The sequence below is a fragment of the Eschrichtius robustus genome, chromosome 4 (assembly GCF_028021215.1).
Source record: "Eschrichtius robustus isolate mEscRob2 chromosome 4, mEscRob2.pri, whole genome shotgun sequence".
NCBI classification, from domain to species: domain Eukaryota; kingdom Metazoa; phylum Chordata; class Mammalia; order Artiodactyla; family Eschrichtiidae; genus Eschrichtius; species Eschrichtius robustus.
In genome coordinates this window covers 152,378,221-152,402,085 of record NC_090827.1, presented here as the reverse complement: position 1 = coordinate 152,402,085, position 23,865 = coordinate 152,378,221, and the positions used below count along the sequence as shown (strand labels likewise).

The 23,865-nt window shown below is 58.6% G+C and overlaps 1 protein-coding gene across 3 annotated transcripts in view; it reads right to left on the bottom strand.

The window, feature by feature from the left end:
* The window catches only part of GAK (cyclin G associated kinase), a 52,670-nt gene that overhangs the window by 4,437 nt on the left and 24,368 nt on the right, over positions 1-23,865 (bottom strand). Inside the window, exons 11-24 of one of the 3 annotated variants that reach the window (XM_068543624.1) lie at positions 23,469-23,592; positions 16,247-16,296; positions 15,565-15,713; positions 15,074-15,196; positions 14,228-14,361; positions 10,871-11,065; positions 10,445-10,562; positions 10,067-10,146; positions 5,741-5,934; positions 4,926-5,069; positions 4,442-4,834; positions 4,043-4,213; positions 3,323-3,433; positions 2,241-2,357 (exon numbers count right to left, since the gene is read on the bottom strand). In XM_068543624.1, coding sequence (XP_068399725.1) covers positions 2,241-2,357; positions 3,323-3,433; positions 4,043-4,213; positions 4,442-4,834; positions 4,926-5,069; positions 5,741-5,934; positions 10,067-10,146; positions 10,445-10,562; positions 10,871-11,065; positions 14,228-14,361; positions 15,074-15,196; positions 15,565-15,713; positions 16,247-16,296; positions 23,469-23,592 — 2,103 coding nt within the window. The remainder of the gene's footprint in view (positions 1-2,240; positions 2,358-3,322; positions 3,434-4,042; positions 4,214-4,441; positions 4,835-4,925; positions 5,070-5,740; positions 5,935-10,066; positions 10,147-10,444; positions 10,563-10,870; positions 11,066-14,227; positions 14,362-15,073; positions 15,197-15,564; positions 15,714-16,246; positions 16,297-23,468; positions 23,593-23,865) is intronic. The other 2 variants (XM_068543625.1, XM_068543626.1) reach the window with 2 other exon arrangements.

The window sequence follows — 23,865 nt, the reverse complement described above, 5'->3', positions numbered from 1 at the left end:
CGAACCCTCACCCCCTGCATTGGAAGGCAAAGTCTTAACCACTGGACTGCCAGGGGAGTCCCTGTGTGATTCTTTTTATACACTGATGAGCTCTCTGTGCTGACAACTGGCTTTGATTTTTGTGTCTGTGTTCATGAGGGATGCCGCCCTGTGGTCTGTAGTTTCCTTTTGTATCGTCTCCATCTGGTTTTGGTATCAGAGTAACACCAGATTCATAAAATCAACTGGAAAATATTTCCTCCTCTTCCTATTTCTTGGAAAAGACTGTGTGGAATTGGTATGAATTCTTTAAACATTTGGTAAAATTCTCCAGTGAACCCAGATGGGACTGGAGATTTCCTTTATGGGAGGTTTCTAACTATGAATTCATTTTCTTTATGATTACAGACCCACTCAAACGCTCTACCTCACACAGGGCACATCTGAAGAACTTGTCCACCTCACCTCAGTCCCAGGACTGGTGCTGAAGCCTTAAGTCCATTTCCCTTCAGAGCCTTTGGGGTCTGTGGACATCTTGGGTTAACCTCTCTTTTTTAATCCATCTTAGCAGAGATTTGTCAACTTTACTGATCTTCTCAGAGAACTAACTTTTTGATCAACCCATTTTCTCTAGTTCTCATTTTCTATTTCATTGATTTGGGCTCTTTATCATTTCCTTCCATTTGCTTTGAGCTTATTTTGCTTTTCTTTTCAAACGTCTTCAGGTGATAACTCACAATACTGACGAGACGTTTCCTCTTTTCCAAACTACACGCTTAATGCTATGTGTTTCCCTCTTGGCACTGCTTTAGCTGCATAACCCAAGTTTAGATATGTCGTGTCTTCATTTTCATTCTCTTTGACACGCTGTTTTATTTTCCTTGAGACTTCCTAAATAACCCGTGTTATTTAAAACTGTGTCATTCAGGACTTCCCTGGTGGCGCAGTGGTTAAGAATCTGCCTGCCAATGCAGGGGACACGGGTTCAAGCCCTGGTCCAGGAAGATCCCACATGCCACGGAGCAACTAAGCCCATGTGCCACAACTACTGAGCCTGTGCTCTAGAGCCCACGAGCCACAGCTACTGAGCCTGCGTGCCACAACTACTGAAGCCTGTGTGCCTAGAGCCTGTGCTCCACAACAAGAGAAGCCACCACAATAAGAAGCCCGCTCACCGCAACCAGAGAAAAGCCCATGTGCAGCCATGAAGACCTAATGCAGCCAAAAATAAGTTAAAAAAAAAAAAAAAGTGTGTCAATTTCCAAGAGTTTGAAGATTTTTCAGTTATCTCGCTGTTACCAATTTCTAGTTTGATTCCATTTGATCATGGAATGATACGGTCTGTATGATTTCAGTTCTTTTAAGTTTGTTGACGACAGTTTATGGCCCAATACATGGCCTTTCTTGGTGGTTGCTTAGGTGCAGGAGGATGTGTGTCCTGCTGCTGTCGGGCACAGTGTCCTGTAAATGTCCCACAGCTTTGCTGACTTTCTGTCTGGTGGCTCTATCTTTGTTGACAGAAGGGATGCTGAGGTCTCCAACTAGGATGTGAGTTTGTTTCTCCTTTCGGCTCCATGAGCTTCATGCAGGACTCTGTTTTCTGAGGGGGTGTGACGGAGGTCTGGGGTCACAGTGCAGAGCTGAGGGCTGGGCTCCATCCTGAGAACGGGCACCCCGGATCCCGAGAAGTCCTTTTCACCACAGGCAGCCCCCGAGAGGCTCCGAGTGACCCCACACTGTGCTCAGACAGCCCAAGATAGAGGCAGAAAGCCCAGGACAAACCCAAACTTCCAGGAATGCTCTCAGGGAGATACTGAAACCTGAAATGCCAGGAAGCGTCTGGGGAGATGTTATTTTCACCTAAAATTCCACATGCCTCCCGACTGCCAAGGGACGAGAGGCACTCCTGGCCTCCAAACAATTAATGTCTCTAAAAGTTTTCTCAGAAAAGTTACTGGCAGTGAATTCTGCTCCCTGGGGAGCGGGGCAGGCACTCTCCACGCTCCTGTGCTGAGACTGCTCCCAGATGGCCCCCCAAACACCGCTATGCCCGCGGAGGGCCAGACCCCAGCACCAGTTTTGGCAATTCCTGGTGTTATCTTGGTAACAAGCTCCTGGGATGAAGCAGATTGGGCCTTTCCTGGTGTCGCTGTGCCCTGGGCCTTGGTGGACAGGGTGAGGCCCCACCTCGGGTAGGCGGACACAACACCCCAGAGAGAGGCCTGGTGCTTTCCAAGTGCCCGACACGGCCCTCAGGTTACCTTGGAGGCCGGAACTGAGGTCGCCGAGGTCCGCAAATGGGTCCTGGCTCTGAGACTTGGTCTGGCTGGCTGGGGGGCCAGGAGGGGCCGGCTGGCCTCCAGGAGAGACGAAGGGGCCTGGAGGAGGGCAGGGGCATTAGATCCAGCACACTGGAGTAGATGCGGCCTCTGCCCTCCCATCTCACGCTCCTAAAGGCCTTGCTCAGCGTTGTCACTGCACCTGGGACGTGGCCACACTCGCAGCCCGAGCTGCCCACATGGCTCCGTGTGGGAGGTCACCTGACAGCTCGTATAAACTGTCCTGGGTTTGTCCTACCACCTCCCGGAATCCACCTAAAGTGTGAGTGCACTTTACGACATCCGTTCATTCTAAGTACAAGGTACTGAAACGTCTAAGTAAATCACTGTCCTGCTCCTAATTCCCGTGTCATTCAAGAGTCAACTGTAAGGTCATTACAAACGATGGCAACTCATATATAAAGAGCTCTTACGAGTTAATACAAAAAAGGTGAATTTCCCGTGCAAAAAAATGATTAGAAAATGTGAAACAGTTCTCAAAAGAAATATAACCAAAAACATACAAAATAATAAACAACCTCACGCATAATGAAGAAAAGCAAATTGAAAGAACTGACAGCCTATCAAACTGGCAGAGTAGTATGTTTACAGTTACAGCCCATAAATTAACAAACAGGACTTAAGAGAGAAGCATGTCACAGGCGTCACAAACACCACTGCCTTTGAAAGCAAACCACTACCAGAAACTTCCCCACGGGACAGAATCCCGACGTATGGAAAGAAGGACAGACATGACGAAAGTGAGACGCCAGAAGCACTCTTGTCCCCACAGACAGGGGACAGACCAGGATAGCCTGCAGCCTCTCAAGGGCCCTGCAGGGCACAAGGAAGCGCTAAGGAACATTCTGGGTGAAAAGTTCAGAACAAGCCGAATGAGTGCCCACAGGAGCCACGCGAAGGGACTCGGGACAGTGGCAGGAGGCCCGGCCAGAGCGCCCCTGGGGCGCTGCTCCTGTCTCCTCCTCTTCTGGGGGCCGGGGTCACAGTTACGCCACGTGCCGTACCTTCTGCAGCTGGTGCAGGGGCCGGGGCCTCAGCCCAGGCGTCCCATCCTCCCAGCAGGTCCGGGTGGCTGGTAGAGGCTGTCATCTTGCTGGGCTCCGCTGGCAGGTCACCTGGGAAGACAGCAGCGCTATCAGGTGTGTCCCCGGTGGGGGCGGGCACATGGCCTTCACATGGCCTCCTGGGGGCCCTAGGGGACAGGCTGGCCGCAAGCCCCATCTGCGGCAGCCTCGGGGGCGCCCTCCGTACCGCCCTCCACGTGTGGGCAGGAGGCACACCTGACGGCCGCCTGTGCGGGAGGCGGGGGGCCGAGGTGCTGGGCAGCAGCCCCTGCGGCGCTCCTGGCCTAGCGAGGACCCAGGCAGGGCTGTGCTCACACACCTCTGGGGCCTCCAACCGGCCTCCCTCCGCACGGGCGGAGGACACATCACACGGTCACTGCACTGACCAAGTGGATGCAGGGGGTCAGCGAGAGAAGCCCACAGGGCGATGCTGAGACTAGCGTCCACGGTCCCTCATCTGAAAGGGTCTTCAGAGAAGTCTCCTCCCGCCATGGCTGGCCACACGCCAGTGCCCCAGAGCCTGCCTTCCCACCTCCCCTGAAACCCAGCAGGGCATACAGAGTGGACACTGGCTGCGTCCCCTTTCTGGGGGAGGGAGGATCGCACTGCCCATCTCCCCCGGCCCTGTGGCCCCATCCCCGGTGTGGAGACCGCACTTACCCAGATGCAGGAAGTCGGTGCCGCGGGCCAGGGGTGGAGCGCTGTGGGTGGCAGGGAAGGATGCAGGCAGGGTGGCTGGAGAGTCCGAATTAAGAAATTCGCCAAAGAGGTCGGGCTGGGAGTGGGGCTGGGTGTCCGGGTCAGATGGCAGGAGAGGGTCAAACGGGTCTGCTGTGGCAGGACACCAGGAAGCAGGCGGACGTGAGTGCGGGCACCACAGCGCACGCCCTCAGCCCAGAGGATCGGCTCCGGGACGGCCCTCCCACGATCCCATGGCCCCGAGAGGGAGGGGCAAGGCGCTGACCCCCGCCTGTCTCAGGAGGTCCTCTGGGGGCTCGCGGTCTCCCTGAGCGGCAGACTGCCGTGACCTCTGGGCCCACTCCTGCCGGCGGCACCTACCGGCTGGGACCGTGGTCCGTGCGCTCGGGGCAGAGGCCGGGCTGGTGAAGAGCAGGGCCGCGTCCCCACCGAGCAGACCACCTGTGGCACCCTCTGGAGCAGCCGCCGGGGCCCCCAGGAGGCGGCTGAGCAGGTCCGCGTTGCTGGGGGGGCCCCCGCGGGCCTGCGTGGGGGGCGCCGGCCCTGCCTCAGAGTGCAGCCCCAGGAGGTCCACACCGTCCTCCTGTGGCAGGTCCGGGCCCGGCGTGTCCTCATCGGCCACGTCCCCGCTCTCAGCCGAGAGCGTCGGGGCTTCCTCGTCAGACGGCTCGCTCACACGTCCGTCCTCGGCCGCGGCAGACGGACCCTCCTCGGCAAGGTGACCCTCTGGGCCTGTCGCGCAGTCCCCGTCCTCTGAAAAGAAGACAAGGGTGGGGCGGCTGCGGCTCAGCGCGCGGGGTCGGCACGGGGAGGCCCGGGGGCAGTGCCAGGCCCGCCTACCCACCCCGCCAGTCCAGCGTGTGCAGAAAGCGGTCGGCGTTCTCGTTGCTGTGCGGCGAGTCCAACTCCGGGGGCTCGGCGTCCGCAGGCCCGGCCTCGGCGTCATACTGCGCAGAGGAGCCCGGCTGCCTGGGGAGCTCTGGTTTTCCTGCAGGAGGGGGATGTCAGGCCACCCGGCCCAGGGCAGCAGCCAGTGTGGGGCTCCGGGGCCCAGGCCCAGAGCCAGGAAGGGCTCACCACCGCCAGAAACCCACACGACAACCAACCATCAGTGAATGGATCCCAGCGTCGCCCAGACGCTGCCCCGGGACACGTGGGCACATGCGTACACCGGAAAGCATACATGCACGCACACACGTGCACACACGCTATTCAGGGACACTTAGCTGTCCTCACATAAGAAAACAGAAAAAAATGCAAACCAAGAACATGAAGAAAATTGTTATGTGGCAAAGGAAGTCCCAAGTCCCACCCACCAGCGTGCTTCTGATGCTACTTTCAGTAAACGCTATGAAATAAGCCGACACAACCCTGCTGAATCCGGGCGGTGGGGGGAGGAGGGGGTTGGCCAGGAACAAACTCTGCTGTGAGGTGGCCCCGCCAGCTGGTCCCAATCGAAGCCTCGACTTCTTCCAGGTCATGTTCAAAGTTGACACATGTCCAGAAAATGCACCCACCCGAAACAACGAGTGACTCAAACCTGACCCTCCCGGGGGTCCCAGCCCCGCCCCATGACGACCCCGGCAGGACCACGTGGCTTGGGATCCAAAAACAGACACTGGGCCACCTGCAGGCATGCCCAGAAAACAAGGGTCTCACCAAATTTAGACAGAATGTCTTGCTGCTCCTCCCGGCTGGAAAACAGGATCTTGGGGTTCAGCCCCCGCATGCTCGCACTCTCCCAGGGTGGGGCCTCGTGGCCGGGCCTATCTCTGGGTTCCACCTCCACCTCCAGGTTCACTTGAAATAAATCGGGATATTTCTCCTGAATGTCACAAGCGTCCAGGTCATACCTGCATTTGGGAGGCGAGATGCAGGTTAGGCACGACCATGGGCATTTCGGGTATCACCCCAATGTTCACTGGGAAACGAGTGCGGGGCAGGGCCGCGTGCTCCACAGGCACCCCGGCCCCTGCACTTCATGCTCGGGACGTTCAAGCCGCCACTGAGCAAATGGTCAGAGGGACCTGCAGGGGTCTGTAGGCAGTGGGGCCCATCCACACCCGCAGAGCAGGACCCCCGCTCCTCTGTCAGGGGAGCGCTCAGCCCTCACTGCTCAGGTTCTGGAGTTCAAATCAGGTCCTCAGAGCTTAAATGCACGTTCCCATAAAAACAATGCCAGCCATGCTGGCAAAAATCCCCCAACTATTAACAGATGCCCATAAACCAATGCCTCTGGAATCTGGCTGCAGGGGTGGAGAGGCACCAACCTGTTCCCACTGGGTGGGACGGGGAGGGAGGCTACCTGGGGCGGCGGCCGGGGGGGCCCGGGCCCGGGCGGGACACTGGTAACAGGGCAGCCCGCCAGTGGTGACTGTGGCTGCCATGTCACTGAACTGCCCTCGTCCTGTGGCTCCGCACCTCTCGAGGGAACTCCTAAGATCACCTCTGGTGACAGCATCGATAAACCCTAGGTTCCTCAGCTAGACAACAGGCTCCCAGCTGTTCTTATTTTATGCTAACGTCTGTTCGCATTACTTACTGCTTTGCGCCTCTAAGAAGAGTAAAGCAACAAAAAGCGAAACACAAAAAAGAATGCTGGGGCCCTGAAGGTCTGAGGAGTCGAGGGAGGGGCCCTGCCGTCCTCTGCAATGTCCAAGAAGGGCCTCCAGGCAGAGGAGGGGCCGCAGGAGTGGTCAGGGGTGGTGGTGAGGCCACAGCAAATTTTAGTTCTTACTTCCCTGGATTCAACAAAATGGGACGAGCGAGCACGCGTGACCCCAAATCCTTCCCACTCCTCACGGACACGGCCGCCTCTGCCCAAGGAGGGGAATGAGGGGTCTCTGCAGGGGCGAGGCCGGGCCCATGTGGGCGCAGGGACAGTGGCCGCACTGCCGTGTGGCCCTCTCAGGCTCCCGGCCCAGAGGCCACCACGGGCTTCCTTCCTGAGCAGGCCAGGTGCCCACAAGAAGACGACGACACAGGCGACGGCTCAGCCGGGCAGGAACAGCTGGCACGGGGGCCGCAGGTGGAAAGCCCGGACAGCGCTGCTGGCAAAGGGGATCCGGTGGCCAGCGAGGGCCCGGGGAGGGGCCCATCCACGAGGAGCGGAGGCCAAGAAGCAAAGCAGGGAGAAGGCGCGCGGCCTCTACAAGCTCAGCTCCAGGGCAGCAGGGCCTCAGGGGCCACTCCGGGCACCATGCTGGTGGCCACCCACCCCCGCCTCCCTGCCCAGCCCAGCCCCAGAGACAGCCCCCCCAGGCTGGGGTCTGCCCACCCGCCCAGCAGGCCAGTGAGGAAACAATGAGGTCTGTGAGCAGAGGTGCAGCCCCGCTGCCCCCAAGGGCCCGGGGTCTCAGAGGGCAGAGGGCCAGGCCCCGCTCGGCAGGCCCTGAGGGGGAGCCTGCCACGCTTGGCCGGGAAACAAATGCATCGGCTTTCGTCCTGTCACCCTGCCCACTCACACCCGCTCGGCACCCCCTCCACACTCCCAGGAGGCACCCGAGGAGTTTCACAATTCTTCTGCCAAGTGTCCTCTTTCAACCACCCGCGGGGCACCCCTTGCCTTTCTCCTATTAAACCGACGAGTTCACTTCTGGAGGCACGACACGCACAGCGAAGCACAAGCCTACGCACGCGCCTCAGGAAAGGTTATCCTCGTGTCAGCAGCCCATTCAGAATAAAACACTGCCTCTTTCCAGACCCCAAGAAGGGCCACGCCCCCAGAGGCGGCCACTCCTCGGGCATCCGGGTGGGGCCCCACGGGAGGCCCGAGCGGACGTAACAGGGTCACGGACATGACATCACAGCTCACTCTCCATCCGACTGCCGACGCCACGGGGGCCTCTTCTCAGTCTGGAGCCATCAAGCCTAAGGCCCTGGGTACGTGGCTAATGACGCCACGTGCACGTGGGAAGCGCTGAGGCAGGAGATCTTCAAAGTTCTCATCACAGGAAAACATCTAACTCCGCGTGGCTCCCACGGGGGCTTCCCCCCGTTTCCCTGCCCTCGCGGCTCTAAACTGCTTCCCTGGTGACGAGGGACGTGCAGAATGGCTCAGGTGCTTGCTGGCCATGTGGATCAGCCAGTCAAGTCTCCTGCCTGCTTTTAATGGGTGTCTTTCTCTTTTCGTTCTGTGCTTCTCTCTGTGTTCACATCTGACACACACGCTGCAAACATCTCGTCTGCCTGAAAACGTCTTTGATTGGCTTTCGCTTCTGAAGGATGACTTCACAGGGGACAGAATTTCAAGTTGGCAACGTTCTCCTCAGGCACTTCCTGAAGACGCCCCCGACTCCGGCTCCCACCCCTTGGTTAAAAGGCAGCTGCCGGTCTCCTTACTTTGAAGGCCCCTCCCCTGGGGGCTCTGAAATGGTCGTCTTCGGTTTTCAGCAATTTGCAACATGCTGAGGAAGGGGTTTCCTTCCTTCTTTTTTTTTAAAATTTTTTAATTTATTATTTATTTATTATTTTTATTTTTGGCTGTGTTGGGTCTTCGTTTCTGTGTGAGGGCTTTCTCCAGTTGCGGCGAGCGGGGGCCACTCTTCATCGCGGTGTGCAGGCCTCTCACTATCGCGGCCTCTCCTGTTGCGGAGCACAGGCTCCAGACGCGCAGGCTCAGTAGTTGTGGCTCACGGGCCCAGCCGCTCCGCGGCATGTGGGATCCTCCCAGACCAGGGCTCGAACCCGTGTCCCTTGCACCGGCAGGCAGACTCTCAACCACTGCGCCACCAGGGAAGCCCCCTTCCTTTATATAAACTCCTGTTTGCCGTTTTCAGAGTTTTTGATTCTATGGTTTGATGTTTTTCATCAGTGTAAGGAAACTTTTGGCCAGTGATTTTTCCAACATTGTTTCTGTTGTGTCCTCTTCTCCTTGGACTCCAAACAAAGGCACGCCTGACCGTTTCCCAGCCCCCAACATCCCTGCGACCCCCTCTGTATCCATCTCTCTCTCTCCATTGCTCCTGTGTCTACTCTGCTACCGGGCACATGGCTCAATTCTCAGTTCTAGCTGTGACGTTTCTCAGTCCGAGAGTCACACCTGCCTCCTTTTTACACGTTCCAGCTCTGTGGTGAATTCCCCCTTGCACTTCCCTGAACACACGAGACAGTCGTCAATGCCGTCTCCCAGCTCCAGCATCAGGTTCACCTACGGGCCTCTCGCCCAGCTCTTCCGCTTGGTCTTCAGTCATCTGGTCTCTGAAGAGAAATGTCTGAGGACACAAGGACACCTGAAGCTCTGGGACTACCTTCCTCCAAAGGAGAAAATACCCGAAACCTTAAAGTGTGGCATTCCTCGTCTTTGTCACGTTGGCACGTAAAAAAAAAGCATGAGGTGCCAATGTGGAAAACACACTAAAAGACAAGAACACAGAGACTCTTAAAGGAGCAACAACGGGCAGAAACACAGACGTGCCCACAGCCCACGACACTGACGCTGTGAGGGCGGCTGGGCGGCTCTCCCTGAGCCCTTACCACGGGCAGCCCTGGCGCGGCACTGCCCTGTGTGAGCCCTCCCGGGACCCCGGGCGTCAGAGCTCACGGCCCGCCCGGGACCCCGGGGGTCAGAGCTCAGCGCTCCCGGGACCCCGGGGGTCAGAGCTCAGCGCTCCCGGGACCCCGGGCGTCAGAGCTCAGCGCTCCCGGGACCCCGGGGGTCAGAGCTCAGCGCTCCCGGGACCCCGGGCGTCAGAGCTCAGCGCTCCCGGGACCCCGGGGGTCAGAGCTCACGGCCCTCCCGGGACCCCGGGGGTCAGAGCTCACGGCCCTCCCGGGACCCCGGGGGTCAGAGCTCACGGCCCTCCCGGGACCCCGGGCGTCAGAGCTCACGGCCCGCCCGGGACCCCGGGCGTCAGAGCTCACGGCCCTCCCGGGACCCCGGCCAGTATCAATCATGCTGCACTTGTCTGCACACCAGCCACGGCTGGGGGTGCTTTTGCACCACGACCCCTCTCGTCCGCCCCCCTCAGTGTAACGCCAACATACTTTGCAAATTTCACAGTAGCTGCATTCCGAGGCACAAACCCTGTGTGGAACTGGATCTGGAACATCTTCATGGACGCCATCTGCAGGGAGAAAGCAAACAGAAGGTCCTCAGGCCAGGAGCGCGATGCCAGGCCCTTCACGGGTGACCAGCTGAGAGCCCCACGCCGGGCTCCAGGGCCGGGGACACACAGAGGCTGGGGCAGCGCCCTCCCCAACAAGCGGCTCCTTGGGCCCGTGGGGAGGCCCCAGGGCCACAGCCGGGCAGGCTCTGGCTGCAGTCCCCTCTGCCCCTGCCACACAGGTGGGGACACAGAGCTCTCACTGCGCTTAGAGAACCAAGCTCGCCCACGAGCCCGGGGCCGCCCGGTGCCCGCTCACCTTAGCCTGCAGCCTTCCTCCCAGGGTGGACCTCGCGTGATAGATGATGATAAGCACGTCTCCCTGGACCGTTATGCCCAGGGGAATGACCGCTTTGCCGTCCTCGATTTTAAAATCCCTGGGGAACAGAACCAAGAAAAGCAGTGCACTTGGGTACGAGGTGCACCGTTCTGATGAACTGCGACCCACAGCGCCAGTTTCTTCTTGCCTCGCGGGTTTTTCTGCCAAATGACGTCAGGCGTGGGGGGAGGATGGTCCAGGAGAGGACTTCCAAGGAGCCACCCAGCACGAAGACCTCGAGAACTCCCCCACAGGCCCCGCCTCCACGCCCCCCGCCCAGCCGCAGCCCCAGAGCACAATTCCCTCCTCGACGGCCCCCAGAGCATGAGGCCGCGGGGCAAGGAAGGGCCTGAGCCCCGAGCCCACCTCAGCTTGTCGTACTCCTGGGACGTGGTGGTCATACGCTCATCCCCCACGTAGACCTCGCAGAAGGGCCGGCAGCCGCTCCGCTGCTTGCTGAACAGGGGCACAGGCGTCATGACCACGGCCCTCACCAGGATGGGCTTGCTGTGGGGCGTGATGGGCTCCTCTGCCACCATGTCGCACATGTACTCGATGTACCTGGAGGGCAGGAGGCACACCATGTCACACGCGTGTTCTGAGCAGGAAACGGGCGTCTCACGCGTGCTCCGTGCTCGGCCCGCACACCGCGTCACACACTTGCTCTGTGCAGCCCACACACCGCACGCGTGCTCCATATGTGCCCACGTGCCACGGCGCACTCGTGCTCCGTGGCTCTGGAGCCCATCAGGTCGTCAGTCTTTTTTCAATCACACGTAAGCATCTCATGCTATAAATTTCACTAAAAGCAACGTTCCAGTGTCATCTCATGAACCTTATGTTGTAATTTTCATTCAGTTCAAAATACCTTTAAATTTCCCTTGAGACTTCCTCTCTGACTCACGGGCTACTCATAGGTAGATTGTTTCACTTTGAGATATTTAAGGCTTTCCAAAGCCACCTTGCTGTCACCGATTTCTGGGTTAATTCCACGATGGCCTGGGAACATATCTGGTATGATTTCTGTTCTTCCCCATCCGTTGCGGTTTAAGAGCCCGGAACATGACCCTTCTTCCCAAGGGCTCTGCACGCACGTTTCTGTCGTGGGTGCCCTCCGTGGCTCTGAAGCGACCTGCCGGCTTGTCCCACTGGTCACTGCCAGGGACGCTGTGACCGTCCACGTCCTGCTCTGTGGACTTGGAATCGGCTCCTCCGGCTCCCTTCGGGGATTCCACGGCTCCTCTCCGTGGTACCGCCGCAGGGCGTCCGTCTCCTGCACGGGTCTAACCCGTCTCCCGGGGAGGGGCAGGAGCCGTGACTGGCTTCAAACTGACAGCAGTCGACACTCCGTCTCGCCAGAGCACTCTGGCCGCTCCCGACAGCCGCGGTGGAGACGGCCGCGTGGCAGGAGACCCGGGCGCCTCTCGCCGACAGCAAGAAGCCAGGACACCACGACCCACGTCCACAGCCCACAACCTGAGTGAGCTTGGAAGCAGATTCAAAACTGAAGGAGAAGGAGATGCCCCTGAGTCAAGGCTGAGCTGAGAAGGCAGCCTGGCCGGCGCTGAGCTGGACTCCTGACCCGCAGGGACGGAGGGCACAACACGGGTGTTTCAGCAGCGGAGCCTGTCGCACGTGCCCTGCACCCAACCCTCCTCCACCCCCACCGTCAGTGCTACGGTGCAGGCCCGCAGGCAGCGTGTGCTCGGCGAGGGGCCCAACACACAGGGGACACTGAACCGGCTTCCCGGCCAGCCGGCGACCTGCCTGCCTCTCCAGCCTCGACTTCTCCTTCCTGATCTCCTGGGTCACCCGAGCACGTCCCAGGCCTCCGCTCGCATCCTCTGTTGACGTAATGACGGCCCTTGAGAAGAACCTTCACTGTTTGCACCTCCACTCCCACTGCCCACCTTCCGGAGCTCCTGTGCGTGGCTCTCGGCAGTGTGAACGCCAGAAGCCGAAGTGGGTTTTCCGTGTGTGTATTTTGTTCTGAGTCCCACTTGGTGTCCTCTGAGCTTCCTGGGTTCGACGTCTGCCGTTAATTTGGGGAAATTCTCAGCAACGCCTCCTCCGTGCTCCCCCTTCCTGCTCCGTCTCCCCCGGGGGCCCCAGTGGTGCGTCTGTCAGACCATCTGAGATGGCCTGACGGGTGTTTCAGTGAATGACATCTACAGACCCCTCCGAGGTCACGGCCCTCTCCGTTTGGGTCTTCCTTGCTCCTCCCCGCCCCCACCCCCCGTCATCAGAGTCTTGAACGCACAGACCGGCGACCAGCGACTCCAAACGTCCCGTCACGGTTCCGGGTCCCAAGCGAAGGCTGCTTCGTCCGTCTGTCCCCAGGAGATGACCTCGTGACCCCTGAGCAGCGGCCTCCCTCTCTGACCTGTCCTGCAGGGCGCAGACCACCCCCCGCCGAGTGCCCTGTGGGTGGGTGCCTGTCCCTCCTTGGATTGGGGGTGAGCCGATGGCTCCAGGATGGCTCTTCTCCAACAGGTTTGAAAAAGTCGTGCATCTGAAGCGGGCGCCGCTCTTTTTTAAGCTGTTGGGGCGGGTGGGGGATGACACTCTCTACACCTGCACGTCTCCAAGGAAGCAGCCTGGGGTCTGCTGGGGGCCCCGGGGCCAGGCACACACCGGCAACAACGATACTCTCCTGGCTCTGACCCCCGACTCTGAGCGCTCCTGAGCGGCACCCCAAGCTGTTGGGGAACCCCGGATGTGCCCAGATTACGGGAAGGTGACACGCTGAAAGGGTCGGCAGCCTGTCACCCATGCTCGGCGGCGCAGCCCTTGCTCGGCGGCGCAGCCCTTGCTCCGCCACGCCTTCTGCATGATGGACAGGCCCGCCCCCGCCCCCCGAGCCACACGGAAGACACGACCGTGGGCCGGGCCGGCTGTCTCGGAGTACGCCCTGCCCCCGGGCAGCGAGCCATGGGGTGGGCCTCACAAGCAGGAGTGGGTCAACCACCCCACGCCGCCATCAAGGCAGTGCAGCCACCCCGAGCGGGAGGAGTGACCACAGCGGCCCCTCACTGGCCTGGACGCCTTCCCGATCTCCCTGCCAGGGCAGGGGAGGGAGGCAGCAGGGCCGAGGAGGCCCCGGCTCTCCCCACTCCTGGGCCCTGTGCTGTTCACGCCAAGGCCCTCCCCACAGGGGAAGGAGGTGCTCCCCCAGTACCCGAGGGCAGTGAGCAACTCCTCAGGCCTCAGCGTGAGGCTCCCCTCTCGCTGCAAGGTGGGTGGAGGTGGGGAAGGCGGTCTGGGAGCAGGCAGTGGCCCCAGCGGGCAGGGGCCGGGCGGTGGCCAGCTGCAGCCCCGGGAAACCATCTCCTGTGAGTCGTCAGCAGAGACAGCCTAGAAGCTGTGTGTCTCACGGACCCTGACGTGGAGGACACACGGCGGTGCTGCCACACAGCTCCCAGATGCCACTTCCCCTACCGAACGGAGCCACCAGGCCACGTGTGCAGGGGCGGCCCCAGCGCCAGTGAGCAAGTGACCTCATGCGCTAGGAAAGCTGGCGCCCAGGCGCCGGGCAGAGGCGCAGCCCCGCTGCTCGGGAGCCCCGACGGGGCAGAGATGCGGCTGCCCCGACTGCGCACGCAGGCCCGCGCTCCACCCAACGCCGAGGTCCACACTCGCGTGAAACCCTGCCGTCTCCCAGCGCCCACAGCTACGACCTGGCCACGGTGACGCCGCACCCAGGCCCCACGGCGGACGCCATACCTTTTGTGGGACGGCCAGATGCCCGGCGGGCAGCGCTTCATGCTGAACATGTACACGGCGGCCTCCGCGGTGCTGAAGAGCCGGCAGAAGCACAGGAAAGAGCAGACGGCCACGGCAGACGCGGCCCTCCCGTCCTAGGACAGAGGCACGGGGCAGGCTCAGGCGGCACTCACTCCCCCAGGACAGTCAGGGCCTGCGCCTGCGGCCGGGGCTCATCAGGGGACTCAGGAAAACCCACCTGATGAGGTGAGCATTCAGGGAGCGGAGAGAACACGGGCTCCGCAGCAGAACGCACGAGGCGGCCGAACACGTGCCGCTCTGTGTCAGGGTCCCCACCCGACCTCCGCGCGCGGCACGCCCATGCTCACCCTCACGAACCCTCTGCAGTGCCACCCCTGGTGTGACGGTCACCCACACCAGGACGGCAGTACTGACCTTCGAGGGCGGGTTCTGGCAGGTGCCCCACTGGGTGTGATACCCACAAACCCTCAGCCCCAGGATGGGCTCAGAGACGGGGTCCCAGGAGGCAGGCTGGCCTCTGTACGTGGGTGCTGCCACGAGGGGGCCCGCACCCTCCATAAAAGGGGTGGGGGGGGACCCTCAGTGAGGGCAGTCTTCTGCCAGAAGGCCCTGCTGCCGGGGACCCGGCTGTGACCCACAGAAGGTGCCAGGAGCCGCCTGGGGGCACCGGGCCTGGGCCGCCAGCCGCAGACCCCAGGGCAGAACTGCTGCTCCCGGGAGTGGTGGGCGCCGGGGTCACCACTCGGGACACCCGGCCGCCCCCGCCTGACCCTCTGGATGTCCCCTCCGTCCCTTGAGTGTCCCAGGGCGGGGCAGCGTGCTCACCATGCAGTGCACCACGCAGACGTTCCCGGGGTCCTGGCGCAGCCAGGCGTGCATGTTCCTGCAGAGGCTGTACAGGCTACGGAGGCTCGGGGCCCGCCGGGCTGCCCAGCCACACTCGGAGACCTGCAGGGAGGGCAGCTCGCCAGCCGGGGCGCAGACACACGGGCCCCACCCAAAGCACCCCACCACCCCCACACCATGCGCCGCCCCCCGGCCCCCAGGCGCGACAGGACTCGGGAGCCAGGCTCTGGCAGACATGGCAGAAGGAGCGTAGCACCTGCCCTGTCTGCGCTCAGGGTCAGTATAAATACTGTAAAAAGCGTCCACGTCCCGAGCGTTTAGCCGCCAAGGAAACTGCGTGGCCTCGCGTTCCCTCTGGAGGCACCTCAGGCTCAGCGATCCTCAGGGACCCCTGATAAGACCCCGCCCCTTCCACGCCGTGTCACGGGCGGGCCACACCAGGCTGAGCATCAGCCAGAGCCCGCGCTCACCCGGTTGTGGAACTTGGAGGCCCGGTACGTCCTCGGGGACAGGTTGTAGACAGCATAGCGGCCCGGGTGCTTCGAGTCCAGAAACAACCGCACGTCTTCGATGTTGTTCTTGATGGCCGACTCCACGCCTTCCGCCGGGAATGACATCACTGCAAGAGAGGAGCCCCTGCAACCTCTACAACCACAGGCCGGACGGTCGGGCATGCACGGGGGCCTGCTCCTCGTGGCCGCTGACCCGAAGGTACGGTGAGTCCTGAGAAGGGGCGGAGCAGCGGCCTACAAGCCCTGCCCCACCACCCATCACATCCTCTGGGATCCCCAGACGGTGCCCCGAGACCCTCCTGAGACGCAGCTTCTGCCGCAGAGCCTGAAGCACCACAGGATCTCCCCAAGCATCTAGATTGTGGTTTTTGCCTGGAGACCCACATTTTAATACGTGTGGTCTCGCATTATTTCCCTCATGACCTCAGCGTTTCAGAAGATTCCAGACCAGGGGGAGAAGCTGGGTTGACACTGGCATTATCCACCGCAGGGCCTAGAGGCACACTGGATGCAGGGATGGACACCCTAGGCTACATCTCAGGTGAGTGAGTGGCTGCCCAAGAGGCCAGAATCCCACACACCGTCCTCAGACAGGAAAGAACCAGAAGTTCATCTTTATGGTTAAAGCTGGCAAACGTACCTGCAATTCTGGATGTGATGTAAGAAATATCCAAATCTCCCTTTGCATAACTGGAATTAAAAAAAAAAAAAGGGGACTTGGTTATTATAGGAAATTTCTACAGTTAATTCACAAGAGCTTAACCTGAAGCAAGTCCTTGAGAGGCCGGGGTGGGTGGGGGTGGCCCTCACCGTTCAGGCTGCAGCTCCCGGGGACACTGTATGTGCACGTGTCAGTGTGCACGTGTGTACCTGGGTGACTGTGTGCACGTGTGTGTGGGCATGTGTGGAGCTGACATCTACCTAAGAGGTGGATGAGAAATTATAAACTGCAAGGGGTGGAGAGGCAGGGGTCCCGATAGGAAGGGTCTTTAATTCTCTTACTACCAGAAGTTTGGACATAAGGAGCTGGTTTGGGAGAGAGATGACAACAAAAATGGAAGACAGAGTTTTCTGACCCAGTACAAAATGTCTGGCTAATGAGAAAAAATTACAAGGCACATGGAATGGCAAAAAGCAGAATCTGAAGAGACAGAACACGCATCAGAACCAGACGTGGCAGGGATGTTGGGATTATCAGACCGGGACTTAAGACCAACTGTGGTCAACGTGCTGAGGGCTCTAATGATAAAGTAGACAGCATGCAGGACGTATGGGGAATGTGAGCAGAGAGGTGGAAATTCTAAGGAAGAACCAAAAAGAAACGCCAGAGATCAGAGCCCTGCAGCAGAAATGAAGGTTGCCTTTGATGGGCTGATTAGACTGGACACGGCTGAGGAAGGAACCTCTGAGCGAAAGGACATCTCAACAGAGTCCCTGGAAACCCAAAAGCAAAGAGAAAAGGCTGAAAAGAACAGGACAAAACATCTAAGGCCTGTGGGGTTAGAAGGTGTAACATAATGGAGAATCCAGAAGGAAAAGACAGAGAAGAACAGAAGAAATACTGAAACATTTTAACTGAGAATTTCCCCAAATCAATGTCAGACACCAAACCACAGATCCAGGAAGCCCAGAGAACACCCAGCAGGACAAATGCTGGAAAAACTACACCTGGGCATGTCGGTTTCAACTTAGAGAAAATCAAAGATAAAGAAAAAAATCCCAAAGGAGCTGGGGGGGTGGGAGGGGAGGGGGACACTTTACCAATAGGGAAACTGAGATAAGAATTACATCTGACCTCTCCTTAGAAACCATGCAAGCAAAGAGTGAAGTGAGATATTTACAGTGTTGAGAGAAAAACCAGCAGCCCAGGATTCTGTACGCTGAGAAATTATCCTCCAGAAGTGAGGAGAAGTAAAGACTTTCTCAGACAGAAATTGGGGGAGTTTGTTGCCAGTAGATCTGCCTTCTAGAAATGTTTAAAAAAAAAAAGTTCCTTAGAAAGAAGGAAAATGATAAAGGTCGGAAACTCAGATCTACTAAAGAAAGGAAGAGCATCTAAGAACAAATAAGTGAAAGTAAAATAAAGATGTTTATTTTTCTTATTGTTAATTTATCTGATAAGTTTGTTCAAAATAATAACGGCAACAATACACCCAGATAGGTATGCCTATGTACATATTTCACGTATAGACACACATACTCAAACATGCCTGTGTACAAGTGAAATGAACAATGATGCAAGAGCCAGGAGAGAGGAATTAGGATTTCTGTGGCATTATGAAGCACACCCACTGCCTGGGAAGTGATAATATGCTATTTGAAAGTGAACTTGGGTTAGCTGGTAAGTGGGCACACTCTAGGGCGACCACTGAAAACAGCAGAAAAAAGAAGTATAACTGATAAGGTCGAAAGGAGAGAAAAGGGATCGTATAAAATGCTCAATTAAAACCACAGAAGACAGAAAAAGAGTGGAAGACAAAAAAGCACCAAAGAACAACGGCGAAGACTAGAAAACAGTAACAAATAGGGTGGCTATTAATCCAACCCCAGGTGCCGCGGAGACACTGCGGGCTCGGCTGCAGCCCCGTGCAGTGAAGCAAAGGGGCCATGCGCATGGACGTTTTGGTTCCCAGCGCGTCTAAACGTCACGTTTACGCAACACTGTGGTCTATTAATGTGCAACAGTGTTATGCCCAAAAGACAGTGCCCATCCCTGTAACTAAAAATGCTTTGTTGTTAACAAATGCTAACCATTGTCTGAGCCTTCAGTGAGTCTCAGCAGTAACATCAAAGACCACTGATTACAGATACCATAACAAATACAATAATGAGGAAATGTTTGAAGTACTTCGAGAATTACCAAAACGGGACACAGAGACACAAAGTCAGCAGATGCTCTTGGAAAAAGGTGCCGACAGACTCGCTTGACGCAGGGCGGCCACAGACCCTCACTGCGTAAGAAGCGCAGTAAAGCGGGGTCGGCCTGTGTACCAATAAACACTTTAAACACCAACGGTCTAAATACACCAATCAACACAGAGCTTGTCAGAGTGGATCAAAATATATGACCCAACTATGCCATCTACAAAGTAATATGAAGCTGAGCATCTCCTTGTAGTTTATTCAGAGTTTGTCCTCTGTTAATTTCCTTTAGGCATTTTTTCATTTTCCTATTAATTTTCATAATCCACTGTATATAACGGATACTATTTGTTTGTGAGTTACATAGTTTGAACGTATTTACTCCCAATCAGTGCCACATCTCTTTGTTAAAGAAATGTGTTTTTTCAAGGAACAGAGAATTTTTAAGTTAGTTAAATTTATTAACCATTTTCTCCATGGCTTATATATTTTTTGTCCCATTTAAGATATCTTCCTTACTCTGGTGTTATAAAAATGTTCCTCTATATTTTATTAGTTTTTCCTAAGAAATTGCCTTTCACAATTAGATCTTTTAACAAATCAGAGCTACTGTATTTGGCTGTTATTAGACGGGACCCACTTTTTTCTTCTTCTGCACGGCTACCCGTGGTCTCAGCAACACAGACCCATTCGTCTGTTATTTTCTTTTAGACTCACATTGCATGTTTTATACTATCCCCACCCAAGTACATGTCAAGCGTGAGTCTAAACACTTGTAACAACACAACAGATGTTTGAAAAAAATTGATAAAGAACAGGGAGGGTTTGTCTCTTCTTATTTTTAAAAACACTGCCGGCAATTTTGGATAACTTACATGTGAATTTTGAGATTGAGATCTGTGGAAACGACATCAGGATTTTTATTTTTATGGCAAAGAACTTACAGATTAACTGAGGAGCAACACGACCTTTACGATATGAATTCGCCTACACGTAAAGACGGCGCACTTCCCCACTCCCGTCTAATGTTTCGGTCGTCAGTGTCAGCAGGGTGCAGCGGCAGCACGCGGTGCCCTCCGCAGGCCGGGCCTGGGCAGGGGTCAGTCGCGCTGCCGCGGGAAGCCCCCCGCCGCCTGTGCAGCCAGCAGGAGAGTCAGCACCACGGAGACCAACCGTCCCCAAACTGACCATGAAGTAGATAAAACGCTACACCCTCAACGACCGCGCAGGCAACTTGACAGGTTTATTCCAGAATTCACGTGAAGAAACAGATGAGTGAGAACGGCCAATGTGCTTGGGGGGAGGGAGGAAGGCCTGTCGCCCAGACAATAGAGCGCGGGCCGCGGGGCCGAGAGGGGCTCGCAGGACGACCCGGGACAGCGCCCGGCTTGGTCGTCGGCAGAGGGGCTGCGCCTGTCGGGGGGAGTGAGCAAGAATCGAGAAAAGTCCCCAGAGGGAGGTCCAGGTGGATTAAAAAGCCAAATGTGCAACAACAAAGCTATTAAAAGGTACATTTATAATAAATTCAGACATTTAAAATGTGTGTGTGTTTTTTTTCCACCACACCGCGTGGCTTGTGGGATCTTAGTTCCCTGACCAGGGATCGAACCCGGGCCCTCGGCAGTGAAAGCGCCAGTGAAAGTCCTAACCACTGGACCGCCAGGGAAGTCCCTAGGATGTGTTTTAAATCAGGTCTGATCTATTTACAACTTGGGGCACGAAAGGCTTCCTAAACGAGAAGACAAAAGACGGAAAGGGAACTGTGAAAAACTTGTGCTTTAATTAAAACGAGCAACAGACAAGAAGAAAGCATTTGCCGTGCTTACCCTGTATGAAAAAGCTGGTCTATAGACTGTAATGTAAAATCAGTGAGAAAAACAAAAACACAACACGAAAAAGAGAGCAGGGTAAGAGCAGCACTTCACGGGGACACGCGGCCAGAGGTTCGCGCCCCCAGGCCCACGGGGCTCCACGTGGGATACCTAGTGCTGGGGAAGCTGGCAGGGCCCGGCCACCCACCCCGCTGTCCCCGAGGAGGGGCCGGGGCACCCGTGGCAGTGGGGAGGGGCAGGTCAACACTGAGAGTGCAGACACCGCCGGGCTGGGAACTCGGGGTGCCTGGTGGGGGCGTCTGTGAGGACCTGGCACGGGGGCTCTAGGACGTGTGGACGTGTAGGGTCTGACCTAAAACTGGTGAGAAACAAATGAGACCACAGGCAGATGAGGGCTCAGGGTCAGGCCCACAAGCCAGCCACGCCTCTTGGAGGCCACATGGGACAGGCTGCACACGCGGGGACGGTCCTCCTCCGGATAGACCCCGGGACTCCTGGGTCCACATACCCTGAGATGAAGGGCCTGCCTGCGGCCGAGGGGCTGGCAGTGGCCCTGGAGGGTCTCCATCACCAGGCCCTAACTGGACCTTCCTGTGGCAGGCCTGAAGCCCAGCACACGGGGGTCCGCCTGGAGGACCCCCTCAGTGAGCTCAAGCACCGTGGCCGCTGCGCCTGTCTGACCCTGCAGGGTGAAGGCTGTTTCCGTGCGGATCCTCTGCTCGTTTGTGGGTTTGGCGAACAAAGAACCAGGAGGCGTTCACTGCAAACGTGCAAGCCTGTCACTGCTGGGATGCCCCTTGGCTGCAGCCAGCATCCTTCGAGACCAGGTCCCCGTGCCTGGCTCCTTCCCTGTGACGGGGACAGGGGCAGGGTGGGGTGGCCTCCCTGCTTTCCGGGAAGCCCCGGGGTCCAGCCCACCGCCTCCTGGCCTCGCGGAGGCCGTCCCTTCTGTGGGAAGGGCAGTTACAGGACACAGTCCAGGGCCGGGGCTGTCACCGGCCCTGGGCCTTCTCAGTGGGGAGTCCCCAAACGAATGAGCTCACACTGTATTTCTAAACCAACTTCACAAACACAGGGGCTCCCAGACTTCTTTCACTGCCGGCAGGCGTCCTGGGCGAAAGGCGGTACCCAGCCTGCCCCTGGTCCTCAGAGGGCTGCAGGCAAGGCTAGCCCCGGCAGGCGTCCGGCGAGAGCAGGAGGGCTCTCCCCGTTCTCACGACTGACAGGAGTGGCCATGCGCCCCAAATGCCTGTAGAAAACGTGGTCCATGCGGAGACCTGCAGCCTGGGGAGCCGAGGGCTCAAGTGCCCCATGAGCAGCCCCACGGGCCCCGGTCTCTGGGGCCCGTCCTCGCAGCTCGGCTGGGAATTCAGTGGGTCCGTCAGTCTGTCCGTGACTCCACGGGGAGCTGAGCTGTGTCCTTTCTCTGAAACAACTCGCAGCTACGAGGACCGCTCGGCAGTGGGTCTCATGTGTCCTCCGGAGATTCGGGACCCTGGGGGTGGTCTTGGGACCCGACGCACGCACCTTTCCCCTTACTCTAGGAAACCCCCGTTCCTACTCCTACGAGGACCTGCCCTCGGGTGTGTGCGGCACCATGCCACCATGTGGCCTGGTTGTGCCACCAGCCTGAGGCACATCAGGCTCACTAACGTGGCTGTGAGTCAAGTCGGGCGTGAAGGCAGCTAAATCCGGGCAGAGCTCCGTCACCCCCACCCTCACAGGCAACTCTCAGGCCCGACCATTCACCCGAAACTCTGCTTTTCAGAACACGAGCAGGTACGTGATGCCCAGCGCGCCGCCCCCCCAGGTGCCCGTCATCATGGTTCCTGGGTGCAGAGGCCGGGGCAGCGTCCATTCTCCCAGCAGCCTCCCCCGAGGCCAGGGACGCTGGGCCCACTAGAGACCTGCGGGGGTGGGGAGATGGCGTCTCAGCCGTGTGGGAACTTGGTTTCTTTCCTTGGGCGAGGCCGAGTGGCTTCTCTCACGTCCCGTTCATTGTCGTCGGGTCTGCCATTCCAGCCCGGGTCAGCCCCGAGACCCCATGATGAACCCCACTGGGAGGAAGATGGGAGGACAAGAGTGGGGCCGTGGGACCCGCTGCCCTGACGCCTCCCCTGTCGGCAGAAAGTATGGGGACAGCCGCGGGCCGGGGTGCGGCCACACGCACGCAGAGCGGCCTGCTCAGCGCTGTCACGTGAGATCACCCCGCCCTGGGAGCGCGGCTGCAGGAACACCACGGGCAGGTGATAGGTAAGCGCCGAGCAGTCACCTCCGCCCGTCCACGCCCCGTCCGGGACCCTCTGGCCTTCGCACGCAGAGCCTCGGCCCACATGACGCTCCCGTCTCCGTGGACAAGACTCCGGAGAGCCGGGCACCATGAATGCACAATCGTACATCTGACCCTTCCACCAGCTACGAGGTGCAGCCCGGGATGTTGCAAAGGGCCACAGACGCAGGTGCGAGCAGGCACCCTGCACTGCCAGACCCCTGCGCTCAGTGGGAACTGAGTTTCTTCTCGTCACGTAAGGTCACATCAGAGGCAAAGCACACGGGGGCCACGGAGCCCACCGACAGCAGCACACACACGTGTGCACGCACACGCTAGCTCTCACGCACGTGCTCACACGTGGGCACACTCGTGCACAAACCCGTGGGCTGTTGCCTGTGTCGCCAACAGTTGTGGACACAAAACAATGATCACGGCACAAAGAAAATGAGGCCAAGGCCCGCACGACTTGTGGAGGACCACGGGGCTCACAGACACGACAAACCACTGCCCCTGCCCCTGGACGAGGCAGGTGACACGTCAGAGGTAACCCCCAACGCTCCCGGAAACTCCCTGGTCAAAGCCGAGACCGCTCGGAGGACGGCACGAACAGGTCGTGTACTGTGGCCACGGTCTCCGTGGACAGGGCCCCCCTCAGGGAAGGGATGCGGCCGGAGCCAGCGTGTCTGCTTTCCCACCGTGCTCCCTCCACTGAGGGGGAAGAAGCGCAGCCGGGGACCGATGGCTGAGCCCACGCAGGGGGGCCGGGCTGGCGCTGAGCACGGGCCGCTCACCCACGGCCCCAAGGGCGGGTTCGGCCAGGCTTGGAGGCAGGGCCGCACCCAGGGTTCCGAAAGTTCACTGCAGAGAACCCATGAGCCGGTGCGCCCTCGACTCACTTGGCAACGGACTGGATGACCTTGGAGGAGGTGTCCTTGATGTTGGTGAAGAGGCGCTCAGTGCTGCCCCGCAGGATGTCCAGGAGCCCGCCATAGGGCTGGTCGTACTCGGCGACCACCAGGCCTGCAAGCAGAGACGAGCCTTAGGATGTGGCAGGGCCCGCCAGAGCCACCAGCACCTGCAGCGGCCACGCGTCCCCCGACCCCGCCACCAGCGCTCCGCATCCGGGCGCAGCGCCCACGGAGCGTGCAGCCAGGCACCCCGGGCCCTCTCGCGAGGGCAGGACCTGGACACCATCGGCGGGCTGGAGCCTCTGGGCGCACGCGGGCGTCCCTGGCTCCAGGACGTTCACCCCACTCACTCTGAGCGCTCGCTGGACACCAGCAGGGACCTCAC